This window comes from Hyalella azteca, unplaced genomic scaffold, assembly GCF_000764305.2.
Source record: "Hyalella azteca isolate HAZT.00-mixed unplaced genomic scaffold, Hazt_2.0.2 contig11177, whole genome shotgun sequence".
Taxonomy (NCBI): Eukaryota; Metazoa; Arthropoda; class Malacostraca; order Amphipoda; family Hyalellidae; genus Hyalella; species Hyalella azteca.
This window is the reverse complement of record NW_025941185.1, coordinates 211445-238379: the sequence shown is the minus strand read 5'-3', so window position 1 is coordinate 238379 and position 26935 is coordinate 211445. Positions and strand designations below refer to the sequence as shown.

The window sequence follows — 26935 nt, the reverse complement described above, 5'->3', positions numbered from 1 at the left end:
TGGCAGGTGATTGTCGCGCATTACCTTGTTGCCCTTAGAGTCCCATCAGGCCTCAACTCCTGCACTTGCTCTAAGAACCTTCATTTACCGGAGGAATTGAAGAATGACCATAATCCAAATTCCCAAATGACTTGTCAATTTCATATTATTACCTGATTCTTAATGTTACCTTATTCCTAATATTACCTGATTATTAATGTTACCTAAATCTTACCATTACCTAATGTATTACCTAGCTCGAACTATTACCTAAAATGTCATTTACCGAGTAGCTATTGCCTTGAATATCCAAATTGCTACTATAACATTTTACCAACTAGCTACAGTGCTTTAGCTCTTTATTACCTTACCTTAATAACTTTACCTTACCTGCTAGCACTGAGCTCATTACCTAATATTACCTCGAGTAAAATTTTCACGCGCAGATATTAAACGGTTACCATTATCCCATGTACCTGTGTCATTACCTAGGAATATTTCTGATACCAATTATGTTTAATATCCGGCTTTAAAATTCTTACCGATTCAAGTTGTTTGCGTCTCTCATAATTTTGTTATTTGACAGTTTCACTTCATCCTCCTTTTCGGAACCGCGGGTGGCGGATGGTCGGGGAGAGCGCCACCGACGGGCTTAACCCGTTGTCTTCTCCGACCGCCAGTTTCGCAACAGTTTCATTCATCCGGATAAATAAAATATTCTTTGAATTGAAGCTTAATTTATCCCCCACTCGCCATAGTTTTCGAAAGAAGTTCCTAGATCAGCCTATTTCAATTGATTTCCATTGTTGCTAATTATTATTATCACTGTCTAAAGACCTGTTTCCAGGCCAGTACCTAATCTTAACCCTTTTGTGCAGTTTCTTACGTCACCCCTATGGAATAAAGCGGAGAAAAATTACTGGACTATTCATTTTTTTCCCGTTGAGCCACACGTCTGTGTTAAACAGCGTCATATGCAAGAATAACGGGCGCAGACGAGCTGCTCGGAGAGCAGTTCATAAATACCCTATATCCACAGCGCCTGGCGCACACCTGTGACCTGTGTTCAGCGATTGAGAAAATCTTCTTGCTATGGAGCCGGGCGCATGGTGTAATAAGTTGCATGAAGTTGCAAGATGGCGGTTCAACTTTCGGCTGGCTCTATTGCAGTGAGTTATACTTACCGTAGCTCAATAACCGCTATTCACTTAAAAATAATTCTGTTATGTAATTACAATATTTCTGTTTGATAAGACTCGATGATCATTGTTTCGCAAAAATTAGTCCTCAGACGCTACGTCGCTACTTAGAGTAAACACTAATTCACATGCTCTTATATGCCTGTTGCTATTTGAAAAAGTACATCATGTATAAGAAGTACGCCTATTATATAGGAGTATTAAAAATAATTAGTTTGCCGATAATTTGATAAAAGATGACCAGGAAACAGCAATTACTTGTCTAAATCGTGAACTATGTGAATGCCACTTTCACTATGATTGAATCGATACTTCCTACCAGGCTACCCCTACCACTAATGATATTATGCTTACTATGCTACTAACTGATCAAACTGAGTACGAAGTAGTAGGTACTAACTTCACTCCCCAAAGATATGTTGCTGACCATCAAATATGATCTTTTTTTTTGACACAACTGGGGGCTCAACTTTCTAGCGCAATTGAAGAAGCTTCTTATGTGGCGATCGAACCCTACAAATCATAGTTCTAACTTCTTAACAGTGTTTTAAGGTTTTTATTTACTGAATGGCGAGATATGTGCTGTAGCTATTGTGACTCATACACTCGGGTTTAAATGGCAAAACAGAGAGCTTTTTAGACTCTCCTTCAAGTTCAATTTTAAGTCTTATAAGTAGACCAGCAAAGTATCATGGATACCAGCATCATCATACATAAGATATTGGTTTAAATCTTAAGTAAATGAGAAAATGATAAATGAACTAATTCTAAAACATCACTGGTTTGCCACTAGACTATGACATGCACTCATGCAGTATGAGTGAGAACTCACAAGAGCTAGTGCCAGACTGCCAGTAGTGGCAGAGGAGAACGTTTTTTGTTGCCCTTCAAGTTCTTCTAGTTCATTTTTAAATCCAATAAGTAGACTTGGATACCAGCTTTAACATGCATAAGAAATTGATCTAAATCTTGAGTAGATGATGAAATTAAAATTAATTGATCTTAAAGAAATTTCTGGATTGTCAGAGATTGCCTGTGCCCTGACTCCTGACTGCCCACTTATGGTTATGTGTCAAGCGACATTGATGGTAGTAACATTTATGATTTGTAGTGATCAAATTTTTCTATGGTAGTTGACTAATTCAGTAATTAAACATAAGCATTTAAAGTTGTGGTTTAATTAATTCAATTTTCATGCTCTCAAGATTCATTTTTTGCATTATGTTGAAAGAGATTGGGAAAGAAATTTTTTTAATAATTTAGAATAGTATCTATAAAATAGAAAAATATAGAAAATAAGTTATGCATCTTCGATCCAATATGCTGTTTCAAATTCAATGTAGTATCACTTGCCTAATGACATCCTTTAAGTATTAGAATTGCTAAATTTAAAGCAATTTATGGTTATAAAAATGTACAAGAACATAAATGATATATTGAATTCCTTAGTGGAGAGTCGGGCAGAAGCCTCCTGTGCATTGCACAAAAATGCCTATGAATTGGGCCATTTTCACCCATTCCATTTGCCATTCCAATTTCTTCAGTGAAAAATAATTATAAATGGTCTATTTTTGCCTGCAATTTTTAACCTTTTTTGCGGGCAAGCATTGAAATATCCAGAAATTAGGTAAAATTTCAAAAACCAGTAAAATGAAGTATACTAAGTAGTATATATTATAATTATACGAAACATTTATTTTTATGTATTTTTAAAGTTTTTGCGTATTGTAAATTTGAATTGCACTTGAAGAATTTATTATATGTGGTCACTACACGAAATTTTTCTTTGTAATTAAAATTTGGGTTATGCAGATGAAAAAATTAATATCATCTTCCAAGTTGAAACTTTCATTTAAATGCTCATATTTTAATTTTGGTGCTGCTATGCATGGAACGATGGTCAGATAATTAGTGATTGACTGAGGCATGATAAGGAAATCTCAAACACAAACCCAAAGCTGTGGTGGGTCTCTTTGTGAGGCAATTTCAAGTGATCATATATGGTAACTTGCCTGTGAAAGGGTTGATAATTACCCATGAAACTTGATTTTGCCTGCAATTTTACAAAAATTCTGCCTGATATTCCCAATTAAATTGAATTTACATTATTTGGGATTCTTTTGTATGACAAAATTTATATCATTTTTGATGGTCAGTAACAATTTGCCACTGTTTTGGTATTTATTGTATTCCGTCAAACGGGGTAATAAGGGACGGGTGGGGTAAATTGGGACGTGCATCCCACCTTTCGTAGAAATGTTGTAGGTAGCAGCTAAACTAATCAAAATATTGCAAAACTAAAAATAGTGGCATAAACTTCAACATTTTTACTATCATGTATAAAGCTAGTTAAGAAATCATACATTTACTATCTATAAAAATCACGGGAAAAGAGTGTGAAAAACGTGATTTTGTAAAAGCACCTCTACTAAGGTCTGGAGCAAAAAAAAAAATATTTGCCATAATAAAAATTTTACTTACATAAAAATTGCAACCAGGTGTTGGCTTGAAAACGCTATTGATGGAATTTGCCTATCTCATTAAAAAAACGGCAGCCATTTCCGCGTGACAGGGTAATAAGAGACACCCCCCTGGGGTAATAATGGACACCCTCAAAAATGCATTTACAGTTTAACCTCAGTTAGCAAAGGCTCCAGTTAACAAAAAAATTGATCAATTACAAAGAATTTTGGTTACATTTACCTCGCTCAGCAAAAAATTAACTTATCAAAAAATTAATGCATCATTGGTCATCCCAAAATTGTGCTTAGAATGTCATATATAGAATTGTGCACTGGCATCATAGAATGAAGAGTATGGAATTAACCTAAACTATGATTTATTTCTCCAAAACATATGATAGTTGTTACTAAAACATTCCTTTCTGTTTCAGGTACGTTTTTTTATGATTTTTTTTACAGTGAATTCACTTAACCCAATTAAAATGGTGTGAAATTACAAGCCGTCCTGTAAGCTTACTGATACAGAATAAATGCTATGGCTGCTGATATGAAGCTTGCAGTGGACAAGGTCGTTGTAAATGCTCAATGACATGTTTATGGATATGTTAATATCACATCAATAATACAGTAATGAATGAATTTGGTGATATCATATCAATAAGGGATAAACAAGTAAAAAACACTGAAAATGTCATTTATTCTGCATCTACATCATCTACAATGAAAGAGGAGGACTTCTAGAGTACTGTTAGTAATGGATGAGTACGCTCTGCAATTTGCATGCTTCAAACATTTTTAAATCGAGTTTTATTTCAAGTGTCTCAGATTACCCCATTCCCAGGGGTAATTCGGGACGGTTTTATTTTGCGTATGACACCTTACGAATAGCATATGGCATTTTTTTGAAAATGCCATTTGATAGCCCTTGCAAAGAGCTATAAAATGAGCTTAAGCTTGTTTGTGAAATGTTTCATGGTAGGAAATTATTAACAAAAAATGCTCAAAACCGTCCCTTATCACCCTGTTTGACGGTTCTAATTAAATTATTTTTTTTTGGTATAATTCCTATGTATGTATTTTTTTACAACACTTCTCTTTAACTTCACTTCTTGTTGTTTGTTTGTGTGCTACAAATCTTTTCATCTATATTTAACACACTTCTACCTATCCAATCGATCTGAAATTTTGCACACTTGTGTAAAGTTGGAGACAATGCATGAATCAACTGCCAGAATAAATAATTTTAAAAATTAAAAAATTTTCATGTATAAAAAATTTAAAATTATTTGTTTTGATATTTGAAAACAAAATTAGAAATTTATTGTACATGTGGAACAGTGGAGACACTGGATTTTTTCGAAGTGTTGTCTTTGAAAAATAATTTTTAAACGCATATATATTATATTTCAGGCTATCAACAATGGAGAGAAGCTGGAGGATGTCATTCTCCAAGTTATGGTAAGATAGCAACTAATTTATTTGGACACAAGGGAAATATACCAGTGATTGCAATTTACTGGATTTATTGATCAATGAGTTACGAAATGTGACATGCTTTAATGAATAATTTGATTCCCCGTGTCAGTCATTTAATGGGTAATTATTTTGGTGTAATGGATACATTAGATATGAATTATAATTAAATTCGCATGCATAATACATTCTCATTTAATAAACTCTGCATCAATCAATATTAAAAATCTGAGTTAGAAATTTTCAGAAAACCAATATTATCTTTTTAATAATTTTGCATAGTATATTATAGAATTATTATTCTCTTAACAAGTCTTGATGGCTTTTCCCTTAATTTGTAAATAATATACATCATATGCTAGAAGCTGCTTACATTATGCACTAAAAAATGTAGGCAGCATGCATTATGGTGGCACCAGGATTGTATAAAAGTCTGATTCTAATTTTTCATGAATTTTCAAGATATGTTCCCATTTCTTGATAATTATGCCACTAATCTCCCCTACTTCTCATTGAGGCATTTCTTTAGAGTCAAAATTGTCTATGTTTATTAGGTGATTCTTTCTTGCTTGTTGCAGAAATTATTAGTACCCTCAGAGATTGAGCTCATTGCTCAATCTCTTCATATTATTTCATAACACTTCATATTTAGTTGAAAATTCTTGGTATTGTAACAAATGCGCAGTGGCTTTTTTTTGCAGTTCCTGCCAAATTTCTATTTTAGTTGCAATGAAGATCTTATGTGATATGTAATTTCAGGCAGTGCGCAAGTTTCCTACAGGAGACCGGTGCCGCCTCCTTGTCTCTGATGGAGTTCACCGATGTGGATTTGCAATCATGGCCACCCAACTCAATCCTATGATCAACAGTGGTGAAGTCGCTCAACATGCTGTTATCAAGGTCACCAGATATTTTTGCAGCCAAGTATCAGAAAATAAGAAGGTATGTGGACTCCTAATATATTAAATTTAGACATCCTTTATCCTTGGAACAATCATAATCTAGAGTGTACCAGTTTATGAGGCCTACCTGATGACCGTCATATTAATTTTGATCATTGGATCAAATTGTGAAAATAATCTGATTCGCACCTGATTTACATTGAGCTTTGATCCTATTCATCCTAATCATCAGAGGATGAATATCACAAGTGAATGACTTCGAGTATTGAGTATACATTTAGTGCCACAGGTGCTTTTTCTACTCTAAAATAACTTAAACCTATGACAAATTGAATTCTCGAAAGTTTTTTAATTATGGCTCAGAGAAGCAGTTGGTCACTAGCCATTTGTGTTTGATACTTATCTTATCAGTCTGCTTGCATCGCAAGTTCACAAGGAATTTAAAAGCAAAGAAAACGCCAATTTTATAAGTCCAAATTCTACGACAGACATAAAACCCACAGATGACATAATATTATATAAAAAAACCAGAACTCGTGGAACAACTTAGTCCTAGGAGTCACGAAAAGAATAAAACTTAGAAAAACACTATAACATAAAAGCCTAGCGATTTACAGTTTCAAGAGGAAATGAACTAAACGCATTATTGAGACACAGTTTTTGTTTGAAGATATGTAGAGACTCCAAAATCCTCGAATCCAAGCAGCCAGAAATGAAGCCGTGTATCCTGAAATCGCTCTCGGATACATCCGCGTCGCACTGTTCAGCATGGAGGCGCATTGAAGAATGAGGAGGCTTGCCGAGAAGCAAGTTCGAACGATAGCTCCTGCCGCGGTGTTCAGAAACCCGGATGTAGAAATTACGCGACGTCATTCCAACATACGCAGATGCGCAGCGCTCACAACTTTACGCATAGACCTGGGGCCGTATTATCAAAACTTCGTATGTAAGCAAAATCGACTTACGAGTGGCGTAAGTGCTGACTTGATGACGTAACTCTAGAGGTGGTATTATCAAAACATTTGCGCGAGAAGATACGTAACGTAACTGTACGCCTGCTCGGAGATGTCGTAAGTGAAGTTCCCCTCAAGTTTTGAGTGTCTGCTGAAGCGATAGGAAACTATTAATTTACTAGTAAGCAGCAACACCTTGACTTGTGATGGAATTTTGTCAATAATCCGACAGCGCGGATTATACACGCATAGAATGATGACTCTACTTGTGATATCTCCACTACTTGATCGTGCAACATTTGCACGATCAAAATAGGTGATCGTGCTAAACAGTGCTATTGGAGAAAATTCAATTGAGTTAATGCCAGAAACTGGTTTTGTTTTCCTTTTACGTTATATTTTACAAACAAATGCATATTACGTTATATTTTACAAGCGCGAAAGCAAAGCTTTCGCGCCCAACTCTCATCATTCATTCCTTCTAGTCGGTACTTTATATCTCTGCCAACCATAATTTTATCTCCGTACGCAGATTTCTTCTTCAACTCACGCTGTTTATTAAAAAGAGTTCACAACTATTTTAGAACGGCTTTTTCTGAGCCAACAAGGAGCAATACCGACAGACAGCATTCGATAGTCGATAGGTACCATCGAAGGCATCGATTCCCGCCATTGAAGTTCACAGAATGTAAACAAATCCAAAGCCTCTGATTGGTCAGTTGGCCAGATGTTTTTGATAGTACGCTTTTAGCTAAGCCTTACGTACGAATGTTTTGATAATGCCAAAATTAGGGTTTACTTACGTAACACGTAACTTTTTTGTCGGAAGTACAAAAAGTTACGAAGTTTTGATAATACGGCCCCAGGTTTGATCGCATCCGGGCAGGAATATCGTCCTTATACCTGAAGAAAGAACCAATTTTGAAATTATTTACCAGCAAAAGATGCAAATTAATATTTGTGAAATATTTCATGAACAAAATCTTCAGTTCTCTGGACATAGTTTCAAACGCACTACCTACCAAAATAGAGCAATGTGCAATTAATAGTTTTCTTACTATCATATTCAGTCACAGTTTCAGAAACCTTTCTGGAACTTTCACCTTACCTTTCTGATCTTCAAGCATCTCTCTCTCGTGCGGGTCATTTCTTTGAGTATCTAAACCTCAAACATTCTTCAATAAAATTCTCCATGGAATTAGAATCCAACAATTTATTGTTGTTTCTCGATTGTAAATTTACTAAATGTGGCGGTCGTTTTCAAACTTCCGTGTATATCGAAAACAGACATTTACCGGCTTGGGTATGAGCTTCTATAGCTTCTGCTCGTTTTGTTTTAAATTGAATAATCTTCAAACTTTGATATAATGCGGCTATAGGGTTTTTTCTACTACCGTCCATGATATGCATTTGGAATTCTAATTTATTCGTAATATATATCGACTGGATGGTTTTCCATCGTGCCTTGTGTTTAGTAAAATCAAACGCTTCTTATATAACAAATTTTCTGAAACTGTGACTGAATGCGATAGTAAGAAAACTATTTATTGCACATTGCTCTATTTTGGTAGTGCGTCTGAAACTATGTCCAGGGAACTAAGGATTTTGTTTATGAAATATTTGCCGAATATTAATTTGCATGTTCTGCTGTTTAATAATTTCAACATTTGTTCTTTCTTCGGGTATAAGGACCTTATCTCTGCCCGGATGCGATCAAACCTGGAGTACAGTTGTACGTGCTGCGCATCTGCGTACGTTGAAATGACCTCGCGTAATTTCTACATCCGGGTTTCTGAACACCGCGGCGGGAGCTATCGTTCGAACTTGCTTCTCGGCAAGCCTCCTCATTCTTCCGTGCGCCTCCATGTTGAACAGTGCGACGTGGCTGTATCCCAGAGTGAATTCAGGATACTCGGTTCCACTTCTGGCGGCTTGGATTTGGAGTCTACATATGTTCAAACGAAAACCGTGTCTCAATAATGCGTTTAGTTCATATTTTTTTAAAATTGCGAATCGCTAGGATTTTATGTTTTAGTGTTTTTTATTAAGTTTTATTCTTTTCTTGACTCCTAGGACTAAGTTGTTCCATGAGTCCTGTTTTTCAATATAATTTCCCTAGGTCTTGTTTAGGTTTTATGTCTGTTTTAGAATTTTGACTTATAAAATGATTATATTCATTTATAGATTGTCCAACTGATGATGGAGCTGAACTCCGAAACATTTTCAATATCGATATGGTGAATTTGTTTTGCGTTTTCTTTGTTAAATTCTTTGTGCCAGCTACTTCATGTGGGCTCACGCCTGTGCAGATGATGATCATCCTGGGTCTGGAAGTCCTCCTAACAGCTGAAGATGTTGGAGGTGAAATAGGGAACCCTACGACATATGAAAGTGGGACATCAAATGCTCCTGCAGCTGCTCCTGCCGCAGCTTCCAATCATTCCATCACCCGACCCTCTCCTGTAGCTAATGGTGTGTGCCCCACTGATGTGTATGCGTATCATTTAGAAATTTAATGGTGTGAATAATCATTAGTTATTCAGTTTTTTATGCTGAATGCATAGTTGTACTTTGAGACATTCCCTGCATTTACTAGGAGTGTTTCTAGCAAGAGGCTAATACCTAGAATAGAACCATGCAGCTCAGTCCCTGATTAGAGAATTGAATCGCAGTTATAGGCTGGAAAAATGTAAATTCTATTCCAGTTTCAATTGCAAACATACGTTCTGTTTGACTTGGCAGTGATCAAGTGGAATGTTTTACAAGAATGAAACCTTGAGCAATCTTAGCTTTATTCTAAGCTAGCGTCTAGCTTCATTCAAAATAATGATAAATAATAAAGGAAATATTATAAAGCAATTTATGGTAATTGTTTGTGGTTCATTTTATTTTTGGTGTAGGAATGCATGTTTCCACGAACTAACATTACGTAATGCCAATATTTGGGCCTTTTTCACTACTGGTGGAACATCGAGACTGAGACCATGTTCGAAGCCAGACCCATGAATTTCTGATCATCGTTCTAATATGTGGTTTATCAATATTTATGGATGATTGAGTTCTTTATTACAATGAGAAAGCATGTTTCAATGAGAAAGCAAGTTTCAATGAGAAAGCAAGTAGCTTAATAGCGTCGTGAGAATTATTTGCTGGAGATCTTGGTTACTGACACTTTTTAGGCCGGGCTCCTTTAGTGCAGCGCAGTGCACCTGGAAATGCACCCGCTGCAGATGGAGGAGGTATGATGCCCCAGGCTCCTGATGGCTTCCCTAAAGTTCGCCCCATACAAACACTTACACCTTATCAGAACAAGTGAGTTATCTGTTGGAAGACTTATTGTTTCTGTGCTTATAAAAGTCAACTTTGCCAAAAGAGATCACGATAAGTCTCACTTATGACACATCCTTGTATGTATTTATTTTTTGAATGAATATTGCAATCATTATTTTTTGACCATAGTCTGTAGCACAATTCTTCTTTTTTCCTTGCCTTTTTATTCTTTTCAGTATCCAAATCTACAAATTAATTTCTTGGCAATTGACATAACTTATATTTCTAATTTCATGCAATATTTTTGAATAGTTTCCTAAGGTTATTTTGACAACTGTTGAATCTGCTGCAGTTTCTATCGGACTTAATCTAAGTCTCCGATTGCTTTAAACCGTATTTCATTAATTTTCAGATGGTCAATTTGTGCTCGGGTCATCCAGAAGTCAAACATTCGTACCTATAGCAACTCGCGCGGTGAAGGGAAGCGTTTTTCCATGGAACTTCTTGACCACTCGGGTGAAATCCGAGCCACTGCCTTCAATGCCGAGTGTGATAAATTCTACGATATGATTGAGGTGAGACTCGTCAGCATTTGTGGCTTTGATTATTTGCAATTAACTTTTATTGATATGGATAACCAGGGAAATTTCATCTAATGACGAGTATCTTCTCGCTAAATTGACAAATAAGGGCAAATGTAGTTGAAATGTGCTAAATTCGTGTTGGGTCTTATTATATATTTTAGTAATTAATCAGGGTGATTTGGTGATTAGTTATATACAGCTCCTTTGTATTTCTATTGTACTGAAAAGGATCCTATTAATTAATTTGGAGATGTAGGTATATTAAATGCTACTTAAATTCTGATTATGATCTGTAATTTCTTTTTTTTTATTTTCTTAGCCCAACAAGGTGTACTACATCTGTTCAGCGACACTCAAGACTGCCAACAAACAATTCACTTCTGTTAAAAACGATTATGAAATGACTTTCAATTCTGGAACGAAGGTAAGACGTAATTTGTATTGCATTGCTTTTATTTTTAAGGAAAGGCATGCTGCCGTTCCCTATTAATTGGTTTTCTTCATTGTCAGAAATACCTCAACCCTGAAGCCAGAGTTTTTGACTAAATTGGGTTCCAGTTTCCTTGTTTTCTCCTCTTGTATAGAATTTGTTGATTAGAGAGTAGGAAAAATGCGAATAGAAGTTATGAGGCGAATTGGTTGTTCTTGTTTATGTGGGGGGGACTCAGGATTGCTTAGGGAGAAATCGAAGCGACGCTCCGTTGCGGGTTGCGGGGTATATAAGTAGCTGGGCGTGCGTCAGGTGGCAGTCTCGAGCTAGTTAGCCAACTGAGCGGCCGTGTGGTCATGTCGGTGGTCTGAGTAGTATTGATGTACAAGGTGAAAGTAATACAAAAGTGACGAATACCTTGATATTAAAGAAATCAATACGAAAGTGACGAATACCGTAAGATTGACGACAGGATTTCGAAGACACCTGCGAAAACCTAGATGCGCTTGAGCAAAGATTACGGAAGCTACAACAGTGACCGAATTAAAACAATGACGATCTGCTATACGACTCGAGTTATTACCTCTTGGTGGGAAAGAGCCCGGGATTGACTCCACCGTAAGTCGAGAGTCTGCACCAGCACAGCCGCATCAAGAATACCATCGAGGAGACGCCAACACAAGGATTCACACCGGCCAACTCAAAGATTCTAATAACTACGGTAAAGTCGACCAGCCCTCAGTGTCCGGGTGTCTCCATTCCAAACCTGGTAATGTACCAGTTGGAAAACTTATGAGTAAAAGATCAAGGCAGCCAGCCGCTCTAGTTGTCAATGGCGTTTCTTAACAATGGTGTCGACAAATAACTCCCCTCCTACATAATATACAAATTTGAAATTTGCATTGGTAGTCTGGAATTATTTTCAATTCACAAACATTGAGATGAATTATGTAAACTTTATTGCCACTTTCATCGCGAGTAAATTTTTTGACCCATGACGATCGTAAAACGCTCAACTTTTTTAACATTCTCGTGATAATAGTTAATTTAACTATTTATTCTTCATTGATAGTTATACCAAGCATTTCTGAATCATTCTTCTAGTATATTAGATATATAAGTAATCCACAACAAAAAGATAAGTGAAACTTCCGTCGATTTGTCCAGGTTTCGTTGTCATATGTTGTAGGAGGAAAGAGTCACGGGAGGACAAATCATCACTTTACACTTCAAAAGGCAAATGAAGTTTCATCCTCTCACTTCTTCCTCACTCTCCTCCACGCCCCTTGTCAAGTGCTTTCGGGGCTGTTAATTTTAAAGGACCCAGACGTTTCAATTACAGTCTTCGTTGTTAGCTCGAGTGACGTGACGGTTTATGTTTGATCAGATAGAAAACTCATTGTACTGTGGTGAAATTAGACAATATTCGGGCAGGACTTGTTTAGTTGTATAGTATCTTCGAGACTCCTGCGTCCCGAAATAATTTTCTCGAAATGAGCCGGGACAGACGAAACGAGACGAGAAAATTCCGGGAAAAAAATAACGGGACGACAGAGGGTAAAATTTGTCCCGGAATAAACGTATGAACCGAGACAAGACTTCTGTCTCGGACTTAAAAACTTATTTCCCGGTTAATTATGAACCGGGACGAGACAGACAGATTTTAAACGAGACATAACGAGACGAGACGAGATTTGTCTTAGTTATTTAAAGGGGAGGGGTATACCCTAAAATTTTCGGATTTGGCTTTTCCGGTTTTTAGTCTCATCTTAAAGCTGACATTCTGCCCTATCCAACGGTACCATTGCCATCTCTGTACGTTGATTTATGCTTTCACGACAGATCATGAACTGGGGGCGGGTGGGGGAGTTCTTCAACAAATTAGATAGGAGTTAATTAGCTGCTCAGCACTTTAAATATAGTGTCTACTTGAATTGCGCTTCAGTTACCCGTTTAGTCATGCAATATCTACACATAGCCTCAGATCAATGAGCTGTGTGTAACTCCGGCTAACAGTAAATCCGCTTTGCACAACACAGCCACTGCTTCACAGCGCCGGAGCGCAACAGGCCCTATCGCAACAGGCGCAGGTTAGGTTAGGTTAGGAGTAGCCTGTTGCGGCAGGGCCTGTTGCGCTCCGGCCAGTTGTGGTCCGGCACTGTGAACCAGTGCCTGTGACTGAACGGCGCTGTTGTGGTGGGCGCTACGTGTCGAAATCCGTGAAGATACCCGGCTGCGTTACGCTCTGGAAGGTATATGAATCGCACTGTGGACTTGGGCTATGCTGACCTGTAGCTATCAACCCCCGCTGTCTGCAGTGAAGATGAGAAGTTTTTGCGGTAACTTCGGAATATCGAAAGTTTTTTAAATGGTAATATAAATGTATGCCTAAACGTGCTCTCGGACACGTCACTATCCTGGCCAGATGCTGCGGTCGAAATTTACTCTCAGTTCGCCCAGTGTGCCGAGTTAAGCAGAGTTGGAGCGTCCGTGAATGGGGCTCTTAAGGCTGGTAGTCACAGTGCGGCGGAGTCCTATAGCGAATAATTCGCGACAAGGATGTGGAAGACTTGTTCTGTGTTCAGATTGGCAAGTTGCTATGCATGAGCTTTGTTGCCTTCGTAATATAAGATCTGAACCAGTACCCATGCTTTGGTCTACGGCCGGTTTTCAGGTGGCCAATGGAATGGCCTGCGGTCGGCTAGAACTAATTGGCCTCGGCCGACCACTGACCATCTATTATTACTCGCCCCTCATTGTGCTGCTCTGTACCACAAGAGTGACAGGCTGGTTATTTACAACGTGTGATTCCCCTCAGTCTTTCTCAAACTCCCTTATCTGAACTGCAGCTTCCAAAAAAATGTAAAATCTCTGATTTAGCAGTGATGAAAACGTTTTTCGTTAGAAAATATCTACAAAATAGAGGTTGATTCAAATGTGTCTTTAATACTGATCAATTAAAAATAAATAATATTTTTCCTTATGTCTCACAAATTTAGGTAAGTCGCCTTGTATAAAGAACATGCTGAACATCAGTGTATAACCTTTTCCTCTATCATAACTGATGCTATACAAAATTAACATATTTTTCTCACTGTAGAGAAATTGTAAATAAATAGCTGAATACGCATGAAAAAAATTCAGATTGATATTTCATTTACGAGCGGAATCATAGTGACTATACTTAGTGATAGAATCTCATTGGGATCCAGCTAAGCCTGCCTGATCGAGGGCTCTCGCGGTTCTCAATCAGAGCTTTGAGTCAGACAGTTTCTTTTATCTCTCTAGAGGCGGGTGTTTTAGCAGAGGGCGGCTAGTCGATATCTGATTAACCATCACAGTTGTTATTCCTAGCTATTGTCTCTTTTCTTTAATGAGGTATGTGTCTGATTTTTATAATATACAGTGGGGGGAAATAAATATTCGTACACTTGAAAAATCGTATTTTAATGTGTGTAAGTACACAAACTTAACAGGAAAAGTGATTTAAATTATGTATTGAGACGCATAGTATTCAAAAATACTATCAAAAGAAATTAAATCTCAATGCAACAAAAAACAATGCAACATGTTCACTTTTCGGGGTGAAAAAAGTTTTGAGATTTAATTTCTTTTGATAGTATTTTTGAATACTATGCGTCTCTATACATAATTTAAATCACTTTTCCTGTTAAGTTTGTGTACTTACATACATTAAAATACTATTTTTCAAGTGTACGAATATTTATTTCCCCCCACTGTAAGTAATATAGGACGTGCTGAATCTTCCCATGTGTTGTTTATACCCTCCTAGTCAAGCGTCACGGCCAGATCGAGAATCGCAACCGCGCCTATATAGTTAGTCACTACGGCCAAACCAACCTGACAATAATGCATATCTGGAACTGTAACGCAACGTAAAACTGGAAGAACAATTGATTCCGATTGATAGTCGCAAAATGTGAGGCTATCGGAATACAGAATAGGTGTTCAAGTTTTTTTGCACTGAAACAAATTTAAATTTGATATAAACAGAGAAGTTTGATTTTTTGGAGGTATAAAGGTTATTGGCTGTTTTATTTTTTTGCATATATCTGTTTATATATTGGCTGTTTTTATTTTTTACATATATCTGCAATACTTTCATTTCAAGTCACTTCTAGAGTTTCTGATTCTTTTCAATCTAGAATTGATTATTTTCAATCCTATCACCAACTCGGTAATTGTCTTCTATAAAATTGAAATATATGATGCTGTTATGAGTAGACATTTAATTTTTATCTCTACTTCTTCAGGTGGTCCGCTGCACCGAGGAAAAATCTATTCCCGCCTTGCAGTTTGATTTTGTCACCATCGACCAGTTGGAAAACGCCCAGAAAGGCACGATTGTTGGTATGGTTTTATTTTTTGTTTACCTCCCATGGTGTAATTTCTTTTGATACGTTATTTATCGTTAACTTTTGGAGATGAATATTTTCGCATACAGAAATAGAGGCATTTTCAAACCGCGTCAAGATAGTGAAAACGCCCAGGAAGGCAGATGTTGACTTTTCCTGTCGCACTGCCTTTAGTAATTATATATGTATATGACCTGTGGTTTGACTCGGTTGTAGCGTGATTCGAGGATATTAAAGAACAGCATATAGATTAATACAATATTATTGATTATAATGTTAGGTTTACAGTCTATGGTGATACAAGAGTATATGTTGGAGCTTCATCACTGCTGTCTTCGGCTTTCGATTGATTAGTAATGAGTCTAGAGTATATACGCGTGACGTTCTCCTTTCTGACATTAATTAGGCGTTACTGTCCTGTTGATATGGACAGGATTAATGGGCTGCTTTTTTTACTAATGCAGTGAATATTTCGAACTGTATTAAGGACATGAATGTGGCCGAGTCATGGTCACTTCTCAAGGACATGGTTATGTCTGCAGTTGATGCGTGTGTACCTAAAATTAAGCTTGGTGGAGCCAAAAAAACTCGGTGGATGAACAGTACAGTTTTAGCTAAGCTGAAAACAAAGAAGAAAGCATACCAGAGTTATTTACAGACTCGTAACGATGCTGACTATAACCTATACGCAAGAGCTCGAAATCAAGCTAAAGAAAGCTGTCGCACCGCAGTAAAAACCCTCGAAAAAAGTATTGCTAAAAATGCAAAAAAAATAACCCGAAAGCCTTCTTTTTGTACGCTAGCTCGAAGTGCAAGATGCAGAACGGTATTTCTGATTTGAAAGTAGATCAGCGAAAGATATCCTCCGATGAGGGCAAAGCCAACATACTTAATCATTTTTTCAGTAGCGTATTCACTGAAGAGGACTTGAACAGTATTACAGCTATTGAGGAGCGCCCAGTCGGCTCTAAATTAACAAGCTTTGAAATACAAGAAGAAGAGGTTCTCAAGCGCTTTATCGCTGTAAATCCAAACAAGTCATGTGGACCAGACGGCTTCCACCCCAGATTACACAAAGAGTTAGCAACTGTCCTAGCCGGCCCTCTGACGTCACTTTTTCGAAAAACTTTGATCGAAGGAATGTTGCCGGCTGACTGGAAAGAAGCTCAAGTGACACCATTGTTCAAAAAAGGTGACAAAATCTGCCCGGGCAACTATCGCCCTGTCAGGTTGACAAGTGTCGTTTGCAAGGTAATGGAATCTGTTGTGAGGCATCGATTGATAGATCATTTGATTGCTAATAATCTCCTATCAGACTGTCAACATGGCTTTATTGCCGGGAGATCCTGCACCACTAACCTCTTGTCGACTCTGAACGAATGGACCCGCCTGCATGCTGGGCGAAAGGGAGCCAATAGATGCAGTGTACCTCGATTTTGCCAAGGCATTTGAAAGTGTCCCACACGAGCGGCTGTTGCGTAAATTGAAGTCTTTGGCAATTGAGGGTAATGTACTCAAATGGATCAGAGATTTTCTAGTAGGGAGGCGACAACGTGTCAGTATTAATGGGTCCGTATCAGACTGGGCTTCAGTGCGCATCATATGTTCAGTCTTAAATTGCCTAGCAAATTACGGACCAGGCAATAAGTCCAGCAGCTATCTCAATCAATCGTCAGCTATGGAAAGATCGGGTTCCAAAGGCCGGATCCCTTGTGAATCAAGTCTCGAAAAGTTCAAGAATCGGCAACAGGCCAGGGGCCTATTTCTTCATCGCCGACACTTCTATTCTATTCTATTCTACACACGGCGGTCCTCGCCCAAGACTAAAGTTCCGGGTTTTTATACGGAGCTTATATAGCTTCGCTATTCAACGTCACCAATGTCGTGAGTCGCTATCGCGTTGAACAAGGGAAGGCTAACACAAGGGAAGGTACCTACCTACATGCTATGAACATACCGCAATGAAGGAGATTATCTTTCAAAATGGAAGATACTAACGAGGGAATATTCAGGGTCGAATGGTAGTAAACATTGTCACTTAACCGCAGGCCTCTAATTACTGTTTTAATAAAATTGTGAATTCTATCTGTTGAATGAAGTAGAATTAAAATTAGTGCCTCATTGACATAAATTTATAAATTTATATCAAACGAAACAAAATCCAAAGAATCCTAAGAAGGGAAAAATAGAGGCTCCAAAAAGCCATTGAGCATTCAATGTACAATGGCATCTGATAGTTCAAGTCCTAACTAATTGAAGATATAATTACTGCGTCAGTAACTTGAATTTTATAATAAATATATTAAACAGAGTAAATTATAGAAGTATCATAGAAATGGAAAGTAGAGCCACACGAGAAGGCATTATGCATTGACTGTGAATTTAATTGCAGATCTGATTGGTTTGTGCCGCGATTCGTCAGCTGTTCAGCAGTCGCCGGGCAAGAAGCGAAAAAGAGAAATTTCTATTGTAGACCACACCAATCGAGCTGTTAGTGACCATAACCTTACATTTCTATTGTAGACCTCACCTCTCTATTGTAGACCTGTTAGTGACCTTAATCTTAATCATGCAAGAAATCTTAACCGCGCTATTAATTTGTAAATAGAATTAAGAAAAAATCTCATCATTTATACATCTTTAGCACTAATAGCCAGTAGGAAATATGTATATAAAAGCAAGTTAATCATTAGGTGTCATTCATTTCAGTTAATAACATATATGAGGAGGATGATGCATAGTTAGAAAATTTCAAAATTGATTTTGGTTTTTCTTACATTCTGATGTAACGCTTTAATGAGTCGCTTTAATAAGGTAAAGTTCTTAAATTTCGATCGTTTATTTTGTTGTATAAAAAGGAGACAAGAAATCTGATTTATTAATTTGTTTGCTCAGGTATCGCTGACCCTGTGGGGCGAGCAAGCAGAGAAATTTGACGGTACTGGCAATCCCGTGATCGCGGTCAAGAGGGCTAAAGTAACGAATTTTGGTGGCTTTTCCCTTTCTCTAAACGGCTGTTATCAGGTTAATTTTGTTTTTGTATTGGGGATTCGTCTAGAAATTCTTTTAAATTCAAAGTGTAGTTTCGCTTTGAACGTTTCATTTTCGGTTCACCCAGGCATTAAAAATTGCTTGACTAGTTTCTCAGTTACAATGATACGTAGAGCGAGTATTGGGATACGAGTACGTTTGATACAAAATTTCGATTGGTTAAATTGACTGACGTTCATTACACAAAGAACGACTAAAATTCACCACTCGATATAAATGCAAATTTTACCTGGCTTTGGACTATGTTCATGTTTCATTTCACAGGTTAACCCCGACATCAGCGAGGCCCATCAACTGAAAGGCTGGTGGGAACAAGCTGGTTGCAACTCGTCAGACATCATCAACCTGTCCAACCAGCGTGGAGGTGCTGGTAATGGTGAGTCTGACGTGATTGAATAGAAATTACATGGGCCTGTAATTCTCAAAGGTATGTGTCTAGTAATTTTTAATGATACGTCTCTTGTAACTCTCAATTCTATAGGATACTTTGCGATGATTATGATTGCTATCGGTAATTTTAGAATTGAGTGACTTTTGGAAATCAGGTGTCAGGAAATAGTTGGGAGCTTTTATTGAAATACTGTTTATAAATTATTGAGCTCTTCTTATCTTAGCTGTCACTCTAGAGGCCATAGTATAGTAGTATAGTATCTTCCGCATTAAAGAGTAGGCCTGGATAGGCCGGTCGCCGATTTTTGTGCTTTTCTTGACTAGACTGGCCTTTTGATCAGATCTTTTCAACGGACGGTAGATTTAAAATCGATTCTAGATATCAGTTGTTCCGTAGGGTACGAGGCATTTTAAGACTAAACATATGCTCTTGCATGGCCTTGTCTAGTCTGTTCTTGAACGCGTTCATACTCGGAGCGTCAACAATATCTTCAGGGAGGCTGTTCCACATGTCAGAGACTCGAAGCGAGAAGTAATGTTGTCGCGTGGATAAGTTGCACCGCAGTTTTTTAGTTTATAGCTGTGGCCCCTGGTGTTGGTTCTTGTTATGTTATGTTAAATCTGCAATTAACTCAATTTACCTTGTAACTGTCTATGTCCCTATTAGCAATAAAGGGTTAACCTGTCATTCTTCAACCCATGTTTTCAAAATGATTCGTATCGTAATCGAAAAACTTGTTTTGTCTCAAATAATTAAGACAAATCTCGTCTCGGCTCGTTATGTCTCGTTTCAAATCTGTCTGTCTCGTCCCGGTTCATAATTTACCGGGACACAAGTTTTAAAGTCCGGGACAGAAGTCTTGTCTCGGTTCATACGTTTATTCCGGGACAAATTTTACCCTCTGTCCCGTTATTTTTTTCCCGGAATTTTCTCGTCTCGTTTCGTCTGTCCCGGTTCATTTCGAGAAAATTATTTCGAGACGCAGGAGTCTACTCGAAACTAGTTAACATCGAGTCCACTGGTCGCTCCTCAATAGCTGGAATACTGTGCAAGTCCTCATCTGTGAAGACGCTGCTAAAGAACTGATTTAGGACATTGGCCTTGCCCTCGTCAGAAGATATCTTCCGTTGATTTACACTCAAATCAGCAATACCATCCCTTGTCTTGCACTTCGAACTAGCATACAAGAAAAAGGCTTTCCGGTTCTTTTTCGAGTTTTTGGCAACGTCTCTTTCAAAATTTTTGACTGCTGTGCGACAAGTTTTTTTAGCTTGATTTCGAGCTCTTGCATGCAGGTTATACTCAGCATCGCTACGAGTTCGTAAATAACGCTTGTAGGCTTCATTTTTTGCCTTAAGCTTTGCTTTAACCGTATTGTTCATCCACTGTATTTTTCTGACTCCACCGAGCTTTATCTTAGGTACACGCGCATCAACTGCAGACATAACTATGTTCTTGAGCGTCAATGTCAATATGACCAAGACTCCGCCACATTCATGTTCATGATACAGTCCGAAATTTTCGCTGCACTCACTGATTCACGAAGTTTAACATAGTCGCCTTTCGCAAAGTTGAAACGTTCACGCTTCCGAGGCGTCTTTTCTGTATAGCTTAATACTAAAAAACAATGACTGTTGGTGACTTTTGCCCAACGGAGCCTCGTGGCGAAGTTCTTCTACCATTGATTCTTCAATAGTAAACACTAGGTCTAGAGTATTTGGAGTCTGATTACCTCTAAAATGGGTTGGCTTTGTGATGTGCTGGTATAAAAATGAGTCTCGCACAGACTCCATGAACAAGGATGAAGGGTGATTCTCATCCCCTGGACAGGATTCATGTGCCCAGTCTATTTCTGGATGGTTAAAGTCACCAACGATTAACGTATGCGACCTGCTGAAAGTCATGCTTGGTAGAAGACTGTTCAGTACTTTATCGTTATCAGAGGAACTGTTGGGTGATCTATACAGGACACATATAAGGAGGCTATCCCTACTTTTTAAAGAAAGCTCGCACCACACTGATTCTCTAGCTGATTGGTGCTCTGCTGATAACTTAACTTGTTGGGCCCCATAAAAGGTTCTAACCCACAGAACTACACCTCTACTACACTGCTCTTCGCTTAAATTATGAAAGCAATCAAAACCTGGCAACTGAAATTCCACTGGTAAAATTTTCCCCCCGTGATTTATGGGAAGTGTCTCTGTAATACAAATAATGTCTATACACTCGTTTCCGATCACAGTTAACAGTTCATTTCTTTTGTTCAAATTTTTGTTCAGTTCATTTCTTTTGTTCGAATCAGAGTTCGTGTAGAAACATTTCAAAACTTTTTGTGCACTTCCATCTTGATGTATGAGTAAACTTTTTACCTTATTTACAGAACTGGATTTATATACATGATTTCCACTATTTAATTGTCTTCCATCTCCCCTGACTGTTGGCGAGCGGTCGGAGTCCTCGTGAGATCTTGACTGGTGTTAACATGATTTTCCGTGTTTCTGCGTCCGTTTCGCTCCAGCCATTTCTTGCGGAACTCCGCCCTCTCTAAAGGGGTGGAATCTTTCTTCACAAAAACAGACTTGAATTCAACAGTTTCTCCTAATTTTTTCGCTGCTTTCAGCACGCTCCAAGCCTGGACCGGATCCTTCACAGTCACCATGTATAGAGGTCTGCAGGCGTTATTAGCAGTATTCTTGGAGCGCAACCTCTTGCACGATGCAATATCAACCGGTGTGCTTTGTTACAACAGTCTGCCACATACTTACTGTCGGCCATCACACGTTCGTTCGTCTCAGATGCGGGGCTTTCGGGAATGCCGAACCAAACAAGGTTTGACTTCCTTCGTTCTCTGTCTAGTAATTCGCGGGAGCTTTCGCTAGCAATTTCAGCTATGTCCACGTTGTGATTCTTCAGTTCCATCTTTTCCAAATTTTCTGTATTTTTCCGTTGAGCTCTCTCTTCGCTCAGCTCTTTGCGCAACGAGCTCAGTTCATTACTCAAAGAGCCATCTAAATTACTCAACGTGTTCATCTCTTTCCGATAATTGTTTTCCATTTCAGCTCTAAATGCCGTGAACAGAGCGAACCACTTCTCTTCCATCTGCTTCTCGCTTTTCCTGGAACGGAGAGTCGATTTCTCGCAGTCGCTGCAGAACCAGTGAAACGACTTTGTTTTCTGTAGGAAAGAATATTCTTCAGAGCTCAGCTTCGCGCAACTGATGCAAATGAAGTCCTCGCAGTGTTCACAGATGACCATCTGATCATCTTCTCTCAACGAGGTCTCTTTGCAGAACTTGCAAGCATCTTCAACTACGCACTTCGATCTCCTGTTCGATTTTTTCGGTGCATCTTGTTTCAAAAAACCGCATTCCTTCTTAACAATCTTGTTTACTTTCTTCCCAGCCATCGAAATATCTTCTTTCTTAATTGTTTAATGGTTTCCGGGTTCCTTCACTGAGATTTAGCTAGGGTCTCTCACAGCAATAAATCACCGGAAACAAGCCTGTTTAACACAACCGCCTGACGGTAGTAAAGTTCCGGAAGTACAGCACAACCGCCTGACGGCAATAAAGTTCCGGAAGTACAGCACAGCCACCCGACGGCAATAAAGTTCCGGAAGCAATTCAAAGCAGGAAACAATTAAGTCGGTCAGCCTCCAGGAGCGACTACACAACACGTCTGATCTCCCCCGCGTCTCAATCTGAACTCAATATACTCAATCTGAATATACTATGGAGAATAATTATAAGTTTGTAACTCCGTCAGCTGATCACCGTTGGATTTTCAAGCTTAACCCATCAATCACAGACAAGAAATCTGTCACTCTGTTTACTTAGGCCGCTGTTTGTACTTGTACCGCTGCATATACTTGGATCACTACGCGTGTTTAGGCCACTACATGTACTTGTGTTGCTATGTGTAGTTATGTCGCTATATGTACTTAGGTCGCTACTTGAACTTAAGGTCGCTACGTGTACTTTAGGCCGCTACGTGTAATTTGACCGCTCCGTGTTCTTAGGTCGCTACATGTACTTTAGCCGCCGACTAAACCTATGCGGATTTCTATAGTACGACCCTTAATGTTTGCATGTTCAGCTGTAGGCGCAAATGCCGTCTTCAAAACCCTGCTGGAAGCCAAGAAGGAAGGTCTGGGCAGCCGCAACCAGCCTGATTACTACAACGCTAAGGCCATCGTGACGCTCGTACGCAAGGAGAACATCCTCTACCAGGCCTGTCCCAACGATGGCTGCAATAAGAAAGTCAAGGACCACAACAACGGAATGTACTGGTGCGCTGTCAGTTCCTGGTGCATTTGATATTTTTTAGCTGCTATGGTACTTGAAAAAATGTAGTCTATAATTGGGAAATATTCCTACTCTCTAATTATGATTGTATTTGAAAATGCACTTGAAGAATTTAGCCTACTTCTGCTTTTGAGAAACATTCCAATTTACGAACTATGATGGAAACACAAGTTTTCAATACCGTGTAAAGAGAAAAGTATGACGATGATTTCACAACATTTCAATGGGTCCGCCATTTTTACCTTATTTAGCTTGAAATTCAAAAGAGTAACTCTTCAAATTGTGTGCATTGATTTTTTTGCAAGTTTGTAAAAGTATTGGACGAAAATCGCTTATAATTTCAACAAGTATTATGTATCTGTTTTTATTTTGCTTTCATTGATACCCTATAATGAGATTTTTCTTTGTCAGTCATATGATTGAAGAACTTAAATTACATACGATACATAATGATTTGGAGACATTTAACAAATTTGAGGTTAGGAAACTCTTATTTACTGTAAATGCTCGCACGAATCCTCCTGAGAAATGCGTGTAAGTTTTAGCTTATGTTGCTAGTGTTGTTACCCTTTTTAAAGGCACCTGCTTTTGTTATTGAAACTCGTTAGTGTGTAGTTTAGTCTTTACTAGTACGTTTTCAGGTGCGAAAAATGCTGCAAAGAGTTGGACAGATTCAACTGGCAACTCGTGCTCAATTGCAACGTGGCAGACTTCACGGAGAACCAATGGGTGACAGCGTTTCGGGTATGTCTCTAACTTCTTAGATTTAACTTCTCGAACTTACTTGTTAAGATAAACTTTCAGTTTTACTGAAAAATTAGGTTCCTTCAATTTCTAACAACGGCGTATTTGAAGCATTAGCATCAGGTTTCTGAAAAGGAGAAAATGTCAAGGTGAAATGGGTTAAATTTGAAGCAATTGTACGTACGTGTTTTGGTTCGGTTGGTGTAGTGTATAAGTGTTCGAGTTTTAGTGTTGTTTACACTAATTTTATTGAGAATATTGAGAATATTCAAATTTAATCTTAAATCAATAATGAATAATACATCTACTTTAGTCCTTACATCATTGAATCTTAAAATTTTGTTATTCACAATAAACAAAAAGTTATTATGATTCGTCTGTTCATCAGGACCAAGCAGAGTTTATGCTGGGCTCTACAGCTCAGGAACTCGGAACTCTGAGAGATCAGAACCCAGACATGTTCCAGAGCATCATCGCTGGAGCCTCCTTCAAAGAGTACAACTTCAGGCTGCGAGTCGAGATGGAGACTTACAATGTGAAGATATATTTTATAATTTGACACTGTTTTCTGGTTTAATTTTTTGGTGCAACGTAAAGTCATTGCATTTATCAGGCAAGGTATAAATTTTCATTTCAACCCCTGAAGCTTCAGGAGTTAAGCTGAAGCCAAAAGCTTCAGCTGAAGTTAAAAGCTGAATGAATCTGTCATCTGAAGGAACCGTACACGGATTATTTTATCACTATTCACTTATAATATTCTTTGATTGAAAATGACAGCTCAGCATAAATTGGTTCAATCATTTCAACTAGATGCGAGCACCTGCTCAAAGAAATCTTGAAAGCGATTATTTACATCCTCTTTTTCCCTTTCAGAATGAAAGCCGCCTCAAGACTAATGTCATTTCCGCCGCACCCGTGAACCCCGTGGAGCTTAATCGGCGACTTATTAAGGAAATCCGGGAGCTTGTCACGTTAACATAAGCGTGTAAAAATAATGTTAATCAATCATTGATCAAAACGTTCAAGAACTTAGCTAGAAAATTGGATAGATACTCGAAACGTGTTTGAAATATTGAACGCGAAGCATTTTTGATAGTGTCAGGTGGTCGGTTCTGTGACCACCTGATGGGTTTATAACTGAGATTCAGGGTACTTTATTGTTCCAAGTAGGAATAAGGCAGGACAAGTGAAACGCACGGTTAACACTAAGTCTATTATAATTATAAACTGGCTCGGTGAGTACAGAAGGAAGGGGATTGACCGGTACAGCAGAAGTATGTGCAGGGCAGTACAATACTGCTACGACTGGCGGGCGGAGCACTGGCTGGGCTATATAGTCCTTGAAAGGGATGACGTCACTGGGCGTGAATCTACCATGTGCAGTACAGAACAAGCTAAACTGATGACGAATGAAAACCTTGGTTATGGTCCTCATGATGATAGATCACCGGACAATAGTGAAGTTAAATACGCTAAAAAAGGAGGATTTTCCTCCCGGAAGCTGGAATTCAAGCCACGCCAACTCTGAGTGGGCCGGCGTCTTTATAGCTCTAGGCTAGAGGCAAGCGTGAAAACATCTAGATTTTAACTTTGTTCAATTATGATATTGTGTTAAAAGTTTCTTATATAATGCACTGCATGATTGTACTGAAATTATTAGGCCAAAGTTTGCTAATAAATTTCGGGATATATTGGAAAGTTTCATGTTTGTAAGTGAGCGCGGGTCGCCATTTGCATAGACTGTGAATCCAAAACACGTGTGGGCTCTGTATAATCCAAGTGTAGAAAATTAAGTTAGTCTGAGTACCTGATTACGACCGATATTCTATTTTAACGATTACAATGGATTATTTAATTCAACTAATTAGCTGCCTATCTATTTCATTTATCTCATGTTGACGTATTCCATCTCGTGGAGCTTCGTTTGCCCTATCAAGTTGTTGTGTGCTCATGAATCAATACTGTCCAGTAGCTTGTTTTTACATATCTCAATTGTTGGAAGTGTGATCTCAGTGACCAGTTTAAAATGTTGAATTTGAATTGAGGGAATTCAGACAGTGGTTGTGCTGTCGGAATTTCAGTAGATCAGATTTACTCAAAATTAGGTTTTCCCTGCTCCTAGAATGTATGATAACCCATTGGTCTTTCTTATCGTAAATACGACACTGTATTATTCTAGTTTTTTTAGTACACTTACTGAGCCTTCAAGCAAACGTGAGCAACCAATGTCTCGACAGGAAGGAATTTCATGCAAGTTATGATAATGCTAACACTACCTAAAAAAAACAATTTTATTTGCTTGAGTCACACAAAGACTGGTAATAACTGAGAGTACTAACTTGGATGCCTATCTTATATACCTAGCTGATTTATTGTGCTCCCAGATATATGCTTAAATTCGCTTGAATCGCTGATAGTTTTGAATGCCGGTTTCCCGTACGCCAGACCTTGTCCATACTATGCTGATACTTGCATTTGAGAAAGCTATAGCTTATGTTTGGAACCAATGTGCAGGAATTTATTCGAACGTCTTCATCTTGATTTCAAAACACAATTTGTGAATCCTAGAATTAAACTAGGTTATGGAATGCTCCTCCTTCAATTAAGTTCAGTTGCATTGAGGGGAGTGCAGTTTTCAATTTCTCTTTTTTTGATGCTTTCCGAGTATTATGTTTAGAGCAATAAATAGTTGACCATGCCCTTGTAAATGTTCTTAGAACAAAATTGTTGGTATTTGGTGTTTAGTTAGAATAGCTCCGACGCAATTCCACGTGTGCATGATTTTTACGTCTGCAAGATTCATTAAACGGTTTATGAA

The 26935-nt window shown here is 38.3% G+C and overlaps 1 protein-coding gene across 2 annotated transcripts; it reads left to right on the top strand.

The window, feature by feature from the left end:
* Positions 1–7: 7 nt before the first annotated feature.
* LOC108677948 (replication protein A 70 kDa DNA-binding subunit) lies at positions 8–26935 on the top strand. 2 transcript variants are annotated; one of them, XM_018166267.2, is made up of 15 exons: positions 8–1148; positions 5051–5098; positions 5873–6055; positions 9278–9440; positions 10148–10280; positions 10651–10813; positions 11142–11246; positions 15527–15623; positions 18021–18118; positions 18524–18652; positions 18944–19055; positions 23165–23357; positions 24015–24117; positions 24506–24652; positions 24991–26935. In XM_018166267.2, exons 1-15 carry the CDS (start codon positions 1116–1118, stop codon positions 25096–25098), a joined length of 1815 nt encoding a protein of 604 aa, XP_018021756.1. In that variant the 5' UTR covers positions 8–1115; the 3' UTR covers positions 25099–26935. The 2 variants fall into 2 exon arrangements, with proteins under 2 accessions (XP_018021756.1, XP_018021757.1); XM_018166268.2 differs by having other exon boundaries at positions 23165–23364; positions 24991–25058.

What these genes read in the sequence shown, in the direction of transcription:
- LOC108677948 (XM_018166267.2), top strand. Translation starts at nt 1,116, where the DNA reads ATGGCGGTTCAACTTTCGGCTGGCTCTATTGCA. An exon ending in AATGGGTGACAGCGTTTCGG is followed by an intron (nt 24,118 to 24,505) that starts GTATGTCTCTAA and finishes TCTGTTCATCAG; the next exon opens with GACCAAGCAGAGTTTATGCT. An exon ending in TCGAGATGGAGACTTACAAT is followed by an intron (nt 24,653 to 24,990) that starts GTGAAGATATAT and finishes TTTCCCTTTCAG; the next exon opens with AATGAAAGCCGCCTCAAGAC.